Here is a 12,687-nt window from a genome sequence, read left to right as displayed (position 1 = left end):
AAAGCCACGTGTCAAGTTCAGACTTTCTTGCAGAAAAACTTTAAGCACCAGACTAGAGGGTGGACGTGCTCATCTTTAGGGCCCTTCCCATCTTGTGACTTCACTGGAAACTGCTCTGGAGGACAGTGCCCAGGCTGCTTCATGCACAGAGCTGGTCAGAGCCTCTGCACCAGAGGGCAGGCTTAGCTCCTCTGCCTCAAGGCTGAGCCAGACATCAGAGGGCACACGGTCCCCAAGACACTTGGCCATACTAGGAAATGTTGCTCTACGTGGGGCAACATGTGTGGGGAGAGCGGGAGGCATGGAAAGGGGGGAAGCGGAGGAGGGGACATTGGACTGGGTTCTGAAGGATGGTTAGGAGTTGCTGGGCTGGGAAAGGTATTCTAGACAGAGAGACCAGCAAAAGCCAAGGCCCAGAGGAGTGAAAGGAGCTGGAATGTGCAAAGACTCTCTAGGAGTTTGGTTGCAGAGGAAACCTCAGGGCAGGGAGAAATAAAGCAGGCATCCCACGGCTACCATTAACTTGCTGGGTGACAATGGGCCACTCTGCACCTTCTCTGGGCTTCGGGTTTCCCACCTGATAATAAGTAGACACGAGAACTGCTATGATCCCAGGAGGTACCCCAGTCGCGGTCATTGAAAAGGGCACATCTGCATGCCAACTTAAAAGCTTCCTTTGCCTAGAAAGGTCTTTCTACCCAGACCCTTCCCACCTGAGAATAAAGTGACACTCAGACCCCATTTCCAAAGTGGGTGGACTTGTCACCTAAGCTGGTTGGGCCAGCTTGACCTCTCCGTGCTCATTTACAGCAGGATTTTCAAGGGCAGGGGTTTTAAACCATGCTCCACTTTGTAGCTTTTTAGCTCACCAGAAAGTAAGCTTATCTTCGGGTGACTTATTTATTTATTTTAAAGAAGGCGAAATGGGGGCGCTTGGGTGGCTCAGTCGGTTGAGCGGCCGACTTCGGCTCAGGTCATGATCTCATGGTCTGTGAGTTCAAGCCCCGCGTCTGGCTCTGTGCTGACAGCTCGGAGCCTGGAGCCTGTTTCGGATTCTGTGTCTCCTTCTCTCTGACCCTCCCCCGTTCATGCTCTGTCTCTTTGTCTCAAAAATAAATAAACATTAAAAAATTAAAAAATAAAATAAAATAAAATAAAGAAGGTGAAATGTCTCCCCCCTCATCCCACAAGGGCCCTCTCCTCCAAGATAGAACAAAGGAGTCATCATATCAGCAGGGCAGGGGGCCTGCGACAGGCTCTCAAGGTGGTGGTGGGGGTGGGGGGGGGGATTCGTGTGGGAAAACAGTTAAATGCAAAAATGCAAGCGTCTATTGGTTTTCTCTGCTTAACAAAGCCTCCTCCAGACCAAAGCTGGCTTTGATTCCCTTCTGTGACCCCTGGGTCCACCAAGGCCTGGCATACAGGAGGTGCATGCTCCTTGACAGCTTGCTGAAATGAGTTTCAAATCTGGATATTTTCTTCATATTTATAGGCAGACTGATGGTCCTCTGCCTGGGAAGCGGCTTGAGGTCACAGCTAGCATACAGCCTCTGGAGTCAGGCTGAGACCTGGGTTCAAATCTCACCCTATGATGCACTTGAGACCTAAACTTGGGCATGAACTGGACTACCCTTTCCCTACCTGTAAAATGGGGATAATGATCCAGTCCCCAGGAATTATTCCTCCACTCTGAGGAATGCCTGTGTGGAAGCCCTATATAAGCTGAAAAATTCCCAATAATGTTCCAGCCACCTTGACTGACTTAGACAAGGTTATGCAGCCAGGCCTCAAATCCTCAGTGTCTGGCTCCCCTCCCTCCTTCATCCAGCAATAACAGCATGAGACTCAAGGGTGGTTGGTGTCCTCCCCAAGGTGCCAGAAGTCTCGTTATCACCTCATCTTTGTCTCAGGACCCCCAGCTCAGCATGAGGCTGAGCACACGGGGGCACCCATCTTTTGGGTGACGCAAGTGTTTCTGGGAAGGACTCTTCCCTCATCTGCGGTCACTTTCCCCACGGTCTAACTTTCCCCAACTTTTGGTTACTAGCCCCTTCAGGAAACTCCCTGTCCACTGAAGCTGCCCCATTTGCTGTGGGATCCTGGGCCCCTCACTGTCCTCTCAGGATCTGTCTTCCCTGTCTCTTCTCTGTAACGATGAAGATGGACGGAAGACCCACCTGCGCATGCATTTTGGGCTCTAGGAAAATTCCCGAGAATGAGTTGGAGATGTTGACGTGAGTCAGGGGTGTCCGCTGGCCCAGAAACATGCCCAACCCACGGGGCCAGTCTCAGGACGTGGGGCACGGGGGGAGCACATGCCCAGGGACCCACTCATTGTGGTTTAAGAAGCACCGACTCGCCTCTGTGTGGAAGAGGCTGAGCAAAGGCAGGTGGGTGGGGGGCCATGTGGCCCGTGTAGTGGCCCAGGCAGCTGAGCCGGGTGACAAAGAGCAAGCCATTTCATCCGTGAACATCAATTTCTCCTGAAAGAATGGGCATGGTGATGCCTGGCTGTACCTAGCATACCTCAGAATGTATTAGTTCTCTTCTCCCTGAGGACTTCCAATGAAATATGACCTCACCGCCAGTCAAGATTCTCTCTGACTCCCAACTCACAGCCTGGCCGGGCAGGTGGGCAAATCTGATGTGTAGCTGTGCCCGGCCACTTGGCCGACTGTGTGACCCTGGAACCTGATCTGGCCTCTCTGGGCCTCAGTGTTTTGACCAGTGGTTTTCTGAAGATGGACTAGGACATGGCTAGCCCTGGGCCCGGGTATTAGAATCTCGGCGTCTCAGCCAAGAGCACCTCCTTCCGCCTCCCTCACCTCTTCCAGCACCCTACGTTTTGTTTCTCAGGGGTTGGGGGACTGAGGCAAAGCCAAAAGGGAGAGCCGGAAGCCCCAGGATTATGGGAAAGGAGGGAAGCTTTGGCCCAGGCTGGCCCTTCTAGGAAGTGGGCAAGGCCCTCCCAAAAGGCCCAGCCAGGTGGCTCGTGTCTGATTCCTTGGCTGATTACGGCCAACCAATAATGCTCGGCTTTCAGTGGGCTGTATTTCCCTGGTGCCAGGTCCAGTGGTGGAGAGGGGCGTAACGGATGGAGACCAGCGGCCAGAGCAGGTGCAGCTACCAGAGCCGCACACCGGGCCTGGGAAGGCAGGGACCAGAGCCTCCTCCCTATGTCCCCACCCCAGTTTCCCCTTCTAGCTCCCGTCACCCGGAGCAGACACCGTCTGGCACAGAGCAGGTGCTCCACATTGCTGGCAGACACCTGACCAGGCCACCGGCATGGGTGACGGCCCTGTCCACCTCACCCACAGTGAAGGCCGTTGGAACTGGCTGACCTCAAGTCCAAGCTCCACTATTGACTGGCTCTTTTGGGTTTCTTCATCTGTAAGATAGCCACAAACGATCCTGTTGTAACTCTCAGGGCTACAGTGTTAATCTCCTGAGATGGTCGACGTGACGGAGCGTGACGGGGGACAAGAGAACTAACGAAGCACTTCCCTGTGTCATCTCTTTAAACCCTCATGACAAAAATCCTAAAAGGGAGGTAGGATTATCATTCCATTTTACAACCAAATGTACTATGGTTCAGAGAGGCTAAGTCACCTGCCTGATGTCACACAGCTGCTACGTGGCTGGCCCAGGAGGGAACTGGGTTTGTGTGGCTCCAGACCTGCCTACACATACCGTCCACACTGCACTCACGGCTTCGGTTAAAGCTCTTCACAAAGGCAGGAATTGCTGTCATTATTATTGTTATTTTATGAAACCCAAGGTTATGAAAGGTTTTCCTTTTTCACTCTCCCTCTCTTTTTCTTGATGGGGAGGAAAGCAAACTACACAGCCCGCTAATTTCTGCAGTCTCAGACAATCAGGATTCCAACTGTCTGGGAGAGCCAACCTAAGAAAGCAAGAAATTAATCTTTTCAAAGTTAACGTCTTCGAGGCGTCGCGGCAGTATTTGGGTTGGACGTATCCTCGCTATCCTAATGCAGATGAAACCCCAAATTTAATAAGGCTAAGACAACTCGGACAACATAAGAAACATAACAGGATATTGCAAAGAGATTAGGGAGCTTCCTCTGGATGGCGTGGATGGGCCGGGGAGAGGGCAGAGCTGGGGGGCGGGGGGATGGATGGCGCAGCCTACCCCGGGGGCCCCCGCCAGCCGAGGCCCGATCCCGATCCCGGGGCGGACCTGAGAACCTGGGCAGAGGGCAGCGGCTCCTCGCCGCGCCTCCGGGCCTGCCTGGTGCGTGAGCGGAGGCTCCGCGGGCTAAATGTAAACCAGCTGGCAGGGACTGGAGTGGTATAGTTGGATGGGGCGGGGAAGGCTTACCTCATGAAAGAACTGTGGAAACGGCTGCTGGAAAGATAATAAAAGGATTAACTGCTATTTTAGTGGGCCATTTACTCTTCAATCAAAGTGTCTCATCTATTTCCTGTTCTCCAGAGGATCTGGGCCCAAAATTCCTTTGTCTATTACAGCACATGGTAGCAGAGGCCTGTCATGAGAAATTAATAATTTTACAGGGAAGGGAGACTGTACTTATTTGGGTGCGGGCTGGGGTCTGCCCCTTCCCCTGGGTCACCTACTGCACCAGCATCACAGGAAGGGGGAGCGCTCCCACGGCAGGCAGGGAGATGTTCAGAGGAAGTCTCTCCCACCACTCCAGATGATGGCACCCAGCAAGGCTGGCCCGAGGACCCCAGAGAATGAGGAATGTAACGGGACAATCTACACAACAAAAGCATCACACTTTAGAAAGATGGGGGTTCAGATTTCACTCTAACGGTTACTAGCTGTGTAACCTCAGGCAAGTTATTTTTATTGTTGTCACTATTATTACCACGATGATTAGCAGTCTCTGTTATTATTGTTGTTGTTACTGTGTGCTCCTAACTAGCTGTGTGACGTGGGGCAAATTCAGCAATCTTTCTGAACCTCAGTTTCCTCATCTGTAAAATGGGAGTTAATAGTCTCCACCCTGTAGAACTGCTCCCGGGATTGCATGGAGTTATCACTTAGAATGGCTTCTGCACACAGTCAACACTCAGAGGCTGCTTGTTGGTGTTATCATCAAAATCCTAAACCCCTCAGGAGGCAAGATAAAGTGTTCTCATAGTGGCAGGGAGAAGGCCGGCTGGACACCACTGAGCGCTTGTTTCTTCATCTGTAAAACCTTGGTTTTACAGGGTTTTTGTAAAGATTTAAATGTCAGCTTGAACGTCACCTCCTCCATGAAGCCCTTGTGGGCCTCCTGTCCTTGGGTCTATGCAAACTCCATCCAGAACCTGTCCACACCCATCTCCCACCCCTTGCTGACCACAACTGCCTTCAGGCAAAGACCTTGGAAAGTCTACGTCTGGGTCGCCGGAGACAGGCACGAGTCAGGTGTAAGCCAGTGTTGTGCGGAGTCCGTTGAACCAAATGAGATCCTGGAAGGCCCAGGAAAAAGAACCATAGAGAAAGATCCCCAGACCGCACTGAGTAAGCTGGGCTTCTCTGACCCAATTACTAGGCCTCTGTTTCCCAGCAAATGGGCAGGGAAGGCTAGATTATCTCAAGGTCCCTGCCGTCCAGCACGGGCACTACTGGATGCTGTAATTCCACACAAGAGGCCCTGGTGGGCGGAGGCCCCGGACTGTACCGCGCCACGGTTTGGGCCTCCGCCCCGGCCCCCACAGACAGGAGGACCCCCACAGGAAAGAAGACATCAGGGACCGCTGTTCAACAGCTGTCAGCTCCAGGGTCTCAGAGACGGTACCCTCAGTCTTCCAGTAGTCTGCTGGTAATCTCCTTCCAGAGATGGGCGGCGGCGGCGGGGGTGGGGGGGGGGGGGCATGCCTTTCAGCAAGCCTTGTGTTACAACACCCCAGAGGAACAGGGGCATGCCCGGGACTGGCCCGGCCCCCAGCCCTTCCCAGCATGGCTTTAGCCCCAAGGCACACGATGAAGTCAAATCCTCAGCCTGCCCAGTTCAGCCTCTCCCCACAACACTAATACGCCAACCGCAGGCTCCCTCCTAATCTGAGGCTGTCCTTTTGCAGAGGCTGTTCACTGCCTCTCCTCCTCCTCTTCAAGAACCGGCCCCCTTGAGCTGAATAAGCTGGTCTAGCTGGATGCCCAGGCCACAGCTCCACAAGCAGATGGGGCCCCAAGGGTGACCACCCAGTCCCAGGAAGGTGGAGTTTATACTGCTGGTTGCCAAAGCTTCCTGCCTCCCCCGGCCCCTGTAAATACTACCCTGGGCCTTGAGCAGGGACAGAGGGGCACTCCATCCCAGACCGAGTGCTTCATGAAGAGGGGCCCAGCATCAGTGACAGCATGCACGTGTGGGGGAACCTGACGTCGGCTATGACGCTGGTCTTGCAGACCAGACACGTTGCTTTCTCTCCTGTGTCACCAACGCCCCAGTGGCTGGAAGATGGAGCTGGGCCTTAGAAGACTGGGTGGCTCCTCCAGCCTCTCCACTCCCAGGCGGGAGCCTCTCCCGGTGGGGTAGCTGGGCCTTGGGGTTAGGCACAGCAGCTCGGCGGAGGGTATCAGGGACTAAGACTGATAGGGATTTCTACCACAGTGAGAGCATAATACAGAAATGACCAGTGAGAAGGGCTGGAGGCCTCGGTGCCCACTGTTAGTGTGTGTGTGTGTGTGTGTGTGTGTGTGTGTGTGTGTGTGTGTTTCCCTGGAAACCTCAGGCTCAACCCCAGCCATGGCACTGCAGGTGCCATCCAGGGCCTTATCTGTTACCCCTCCCCTTACCTCCAAACCTGCTCCAGGGACCCAAGCTCTCAAGCCAGATGCCTGTGAGGACACAGTGCTCCTTGGAGGAAGCCAAGCCTGTGGGCCGCTCCAAGGCCCGGAGAGCCTCCCTGGGAAGGCTGCCCGACCAGTGGTGGGTGAGACACTGAGCATCTGTGTGTAATACAGAAGGTGGCCGGGCCTGCTCTGACCTCAGAGTGTGTGTTGTCACCACCTGAACAAGTGTGCTTGACCAGGTCATGTGCCCTGGGGTGGGGGAAGGGCACCCGGTGAGCAGAGGAGCCAAAGATTCCCAGTGACACGGGCACTGATTATCTTGACCAATGACCACATCCACAGCACTGATCCTTCCCCTCCTCAACCGCAGGGGATCTCAGTCAGCCCCCAGGGAAGGAGCCCCCGGTTGGCCACTCCTAGCATGGAGGTGGGGGCCGCTCTGTTTGGCCAGGCAGGGGCAAGGCCTGGTGGCCGTGGGAACTCACCATGCATTTGTTGGGCTTCTCACCCGAGTGCACCCTCATGTGGATGAGCAGCTTATAGCGGGCATTGAAGGGCTTGTAGCGGCGCACGCAGCCCGCCCAGAAGCAGGTGAAGTCCTCGCCCTTGCGCTGGTCAATGTGGCTCTTCTCGATGTGCCGTACCAGCTCCTCCTGCTGTTCGTAGGCCGCACAGCAGTCCACCCAGCGGCATGCCTGCCGTCCAGCCACCCCCCTGCCCACCAGGCCCAGCCCCAGGCCTCCGAGGCCCGAGCCGGGCGGCAACTGAGACATGGGGTAGGGGGGCGGCAGGCCTTGCTGGGGAGGCCCAAAGAGATCTGAGAACTCATCCGCAGGCTCCTGCTTCAGGAAGCCCGCTTTCCGGCAGGCTTCAAGTTGCAAGCCGCCCTCGTGGCTCTCTGTGGTTGCAGGGCCAGGCCGGGCTCGCTTGGGGGGCCCCCCCGGGTCTCCCGGCAGAGGGGGGCTCCGGAGTCCATTCACGCAGGTGACCAGAGCCGTCTGGGAAGAGCGGATGATGGAGGTGACATCGGAGGAAGCGCAGGGGGAGGGGGAGGCTGAAGAGGTGGAAGGCAGGCCCAGGAGGCAGCAGCGCTTCAGGCCACCCTCGGGGAGGTGGGCCTCGGGCTGGGGGCCCAGGCCAGAGCTGGGTTCACTGCCCAGAAGGTAGCAGGAAGGTGCGGGATTGGCGAGGCCTCGGCCCGGCAGGTCCAGATCTGAGTGCAGGCCAGTGGCTGGCGGGGCCCGGCAGTGAGCAGACAGGGGTGTGCGAGCTTCCGTCATGGCCCGGTAGTCAGGCAGGGACTCCTGCTTGATGTGCTGTGTGGCTGGAAGGCCACCATTCACATACGTGGCCTGGGGTCTGGGCGACCTGAAAGACAGTGACCAGAGAAGCTGTGAGAGGGTGGGCACTTCACAGTGGGGAGACCCGGGCAGGAGACAGCAGGGAGCCTGGGACCAAAGGATGGAGAAGCCCAGAGCAGGAGTGAAGGTTGAGGGCTGGAGGCAGAGGGAGAGAGAAAGCAGAGGCTGGATGTGGTCAGCAGGAAAGAATATGGGGGAGAGAAAAAGGGGAGGGGCTGGAGAGAGGTTCCAGAAAGGGAGGAGGTCTGAAAAGGATGCCAGGAAAGACCACCGTTTCATCCTTTTACCTCTCCAGCCCCAGATGCCATCCTGTCCTATTGCTGAGGCTTCCCTAGGGTCTCCCCTGACCTTCTCCCTGTGACCTTCTAGTGAGTTCTGGAGAAAGGAGGCTAAGGCGGTCATTTTGAGGGACATCCAGGTCCAGTAAATTTTTATGTTTATTTTTGATAGAGCATGAGTGGCGGAGGGGCAGAGAGAGAGGGAGACACAGAATCCAAAGCAGGCTCCAGGCTCTGAGCTGTCAACACAGAGCACGACGTGGCACTCAAACCCAAGGACCACAAGATCATGACCTGAGCTGAAGTCGGATGTTTAACCGACTGAGCCACCCAGGAACCCCAGGTCCAGTATGTTTTAAATGCTGCCTATATGTCCCTTAGATCTTTCTTAATTTTTGTAATCTTCGTTAATTTCTAGAAATGTTAATTATGTGACATTCTGCCCCAAGCAGTCTGTCTTTTCCACAGTGAATATCAGTAAGTTGGGGGTCTGAAACACAAGTCACGACGACAGGGGGCATCCTAGGAATGACTGAGGAAAAGCCAGGTGGGGTGGTCCCAGGTTTCAAGCCCAGACACTGTGACTACATGAAACTCAATTCTGGGGTGAGGCTATGGGCGGGCAGGCAGGCTGGGAGGGCAGCTCGGGAGAGGTGGGAGACCGGGGTCTGAGACCAGGCTCGGCCACTCCCAGCTGCACAAAGCTGGGCAAGGCACTCTGGGCCCCTTTCCTCATTGCACGTTCTTCTCCCAAGCGTGACTACGGTGTGACGCGCAGGGCCGCACGTGGTGCTGTCTTCCTTAGGCATGTGGCGCACACGTTCGTAGAGAGGGCCTTTCCCAAACGCAGGACAAGTAAGTGCAGGTAGAGGCACCAGGGCCTCCAGCCACCAGCAAGGGGACGTAGATGAAGGGTCAGAGAAGCCCCTTGGCTGGCTGGGCAGAACAGGAAGCCGGCCGATGGGCCCACTGTCCTGACTAGGACACGCCATGTGTCCTTGGGCCTGAGCCTCAGTTTCCTCATCTGTGAAGCGAGGACTAACCCTCACTACCTCAGAGGGTGGCTACCAGGACCAAGTGGGACGGCAGGTGCTGTGACAGTCCTCTGGAAAGGGGGACAGCAGGGTGAATGGTGCCTTCGTGACCGCCATATCACCGCCAGTGTTCTGGAACTCTTTGCAGATGGGCTGTGGGGTCATCACCTGTCCCTGTTCTCCAAGCCGCCCGGCAGCCCCCAGCCCCTCTGTCTCTGGCTCCCTGCAGCTGCAGCAGCCCCAACACTACTCAGGAGGAGGAGAAGGAACGAAGGGGCACGGGAGACAGGAAGGCAGAGCCCGGAGGCCCTCAGAGAGCATGGGCTCCAACCTCATGACTCCACAGACAAGAAAGGAGCCAAGAAGGCACAGGGCTTGCCCACAGTCACGAGCAGCAAGCCAGTGATGGGGCTGGGGCCAGGAGCCAGGCTCCCCTTCTCCTGGAGGTGTGCGTTTCTTCACTGTAGACCTGAGGCACTCCCCGGATAAAGGCTTGCGGGAAGGCCCTTCTGTTTCTCAGCTACACTTGACCAATAATTATCTGCCTCACCCAGAAAAGACCTCCCTTCCCTGCCCAGAGCTTGGCCACCAGATGGAATCAGAAGGATCCTGCACTCCAAGGTGGACAGCAGATGCACATCCCCCCCTTCCCCAAGCCTGGGGACGCTGGGCCACCACTGCCAGCAGAAAGCACTGAGGAGCTTAAAGAGCCGATATGAAAGTTGTGACTTTGTGAAGCTTAAAAAAATTAAAGCATAGCTGTTTTCCATATGGTTGTCATCCTGGGCATGGCAGAGGTGGGCCCCAGGTAAGCATCTGTTTGGAATAATCCCTTTAAAGACAGCATCAGGGGGTGCCTGGGTGGCTCAGTCGGTTAAGTATCCAACTCTTTCTTTTCTTTTAATGTTTATTTATTTTTGAGAGAGAGACAGAGAGAGACAGAGCACAAGCAAGGGAGGGCAGAGAGAGAGGGAGATACAGAATCCGAAGCAGGCTCCAGGCTCTGAGCTCTCTGCATGGAGCCTGATACGGGGCTCAAACTCACGAACCGTGAGATCATGACCTGAGCCGAAGTCAGATGCTTAACTGACTGAGCCACCCAGGCGCCCCAAGCGTCTAACTCTTGATTTCAGCTCAGGTCATGATCTCATGGTTCGTGGGACTGGGCCCCACATTGGTCTCTATGCTGACAGCACAGAGCCTGCGTGGGATTCTCTCTCTCCCCCTCTCTCTCTGCCTCTCTCCCTGCTCGCTCTCTCTCTCAAAACAAATACATAAACATTAAAAAAAAAACCCAGCTTAGCATCAGGCTAAATAATCAGCAAAAGAGAACAGGAGAAGCAATCAAGAGAACAGTTATAGCACCTATGAGTATCGGGTGGGGAGGGGACAGCTCAGGCTGTGGTGTCTCCTGGCTCCAAATGCTAGCTGAGACAGCCCCCTGCTTGTCCTCGTGGGTCCCTCAGCCCCTGGAAGGCTGGCAGCGATTCCTGCCCTGCTCTGCCTCTGAGCCCTGGGTTCCCCAGACAACTCCCATCACATCTCTGGAAACTGTGAGCAGGGGTCCCTGGACAGAGCAAACAACTGCTGAGCAGCCCTGCATGCCAGGAACCTTCCTGAAGGCTGTCCCACGCAACCCGACCCCAGCAGAACCGATGCATGGTATCTGCCGAATGCATAACTGAATTCTTCGGGGGAGAGACCACCATCTGTTTTATACTTCGGAAAACTGAAGCAACTTGCCCAAGCCCTCAGAGGCAGTTAGTGTTAGAGCAGGAATCTGAACCTAGATTGTCTGAATCAGAAGCCTGGGATTTTCCCACAACAATGTACTGCCAGGGGCCCCAGCTTCCTCTTATATAAAATGATGTAATTTGATGACCATTACGTTTCCTGGCAGCTTCAATGTTGTGAGTATCAAGAACTCCAACTCTGTCTGTCATCCTGGTCCCTGGAAGGGAGCTGCTGAAATTGGGAAAACTAGTGTTTCTCGGGCAGAGGTTCAAGCGGAAAGGAGGGTGTCTTTGGATCTCATGGGGTCCATGCACCCTTTGGTTCAGGGGCTACAGCCTGGGCTAGGGGCCAGTGAGGTCGCTCTGCAGGCTTTTCCCTCTGTGCTCTGTGATGCTGAGGACACGAGATGTTTCATAAACCAGGTCCCTGCCCTCGAGAAGCTTCCCTTCTCACAGGGGAGACCGAGGACCGGCTCTCGTGGGAACACTTAAACTCTGCTAAGAGGCAGACAGAGTTCTGGCAAACATAAGCGATCAAGGGGGAGTTCTGAAGGCTGACGCATGAAGGTGGGAAAGTGTGCAGCCCATGGGTCCCAAAGCCAGGAGGCCAACGTGACGGGTGGGCAGGCAGCGGCCAGATCACAGGGCACCTTCCCACACTACTGGCGGCCTGTGCACTCTGTGTTCCTATCCTCACCTTACAGGTAAGGCAACAAGGCCCAGAAAGAGTAGCATCCTGCCTGGGGTTACCCAGAAAGCCAGTGATGGGGCTAGACCTCAAACTGCATGTACAAATACATTCTATTGACCACAGCAGTGGCGGGTAGTCATTTTTAGCACAGAAATGACAAAATCAAGGTATCGCTGACATTACTTAATACTCTCACCACTTGCTGGGTGACCTCAGGCTGGTTTTGTGGCCTCTCTAACCTCAATTTCCCCACCCTCTGGCAGACGAGAATTGAGTGAGCTAATAACATGAATAGTGCTTGGCCTAGTGTGTGGCACATAGCAAGTACTCCAGGATTGTCACTCATTAGCAGCGAGGATTAAATGAGAGATATGCACAAGCACATTTCAGGCACTCAGAAAGCGGGAGCCATTTTTACTAGTATTAGAAAGCTGGGCCCGGGGTGCCTGGGTGGCTCAATTGGTTAAGCATCCAACTTCGGCTCAGGTCATGATCTCGTGGCTCGTGAGTTCAAGCTCCGCATCGGGCTCCGTGCTGATAGCTAAGAGCCTGGAGCCTGCTTTGGATTCTGGGTCTCCCTCTCTCTCTGCCCCTCCCCCACTCATATTCTGTCTCTCTCTTTCAATTTTTTTTTTAATTCTTTTTTTTAACATTTATTTATTTTTGAGACAGAGAGAGACAGAGCATGAGGAGGGGAGGGTCAGAGAGAGAGGGAGACACAGAATCCGAAACAGGCTCCAGGCTCTTAGCTATCAGCACAGAGCCCGATGTGGGGCTCGAACTCACGGACCACGAGATCATGACCTGAACCGAAGTCGGACGCC

At 54.9% G+C, this 12,687-nt stretch overlaps 1 protein-coding gene across 2 annotated transcripts in view; it reads right to left on the bottom strand.

Annotated features, from left to right (window-relative positions):
• Positions 1-12,687, bottom strand: part of GLIS1 (GLIS family zinc finger 1) — a 229,927-nt gene that overhangs the window by 75,962 nt on the left and 141,278 nt on the right. For both annotated transcript variants that reach the window (XM_058717313.1, XM_058717314.1), the window contains exon 4: positions 7,252-8,134. In XM_058717313.1, coding sequence (XP_058573296.1) covers positions 7,252-8,134 — 883 coding nt within the window. The remainder of the gene's footprint in view (positions 1-7,251; positions 8,135-12,687) is intronic.

This window comes from Neofelis nebulosa, chromosome 2 (genome assembly GCF_028018385.1).
Source record: "Neofelis nebulosa isolate mNeoNeb1 chromosome 2, mNeoNeb1.pri, whole genome shotgun sequence".
In the NCBI taxonomy this organism is placed as follows: domain Eukaryota; kingdom Metazoa; phylum Chordata; class Mammalia; order Carnivora; family Felidae; genus Neofelis; species Neofelis nebulosa.
Note: the sequence above shows the minus strand (reverse complement) of the source record. Positions and strands in the feature narration are given on the sequence as shown.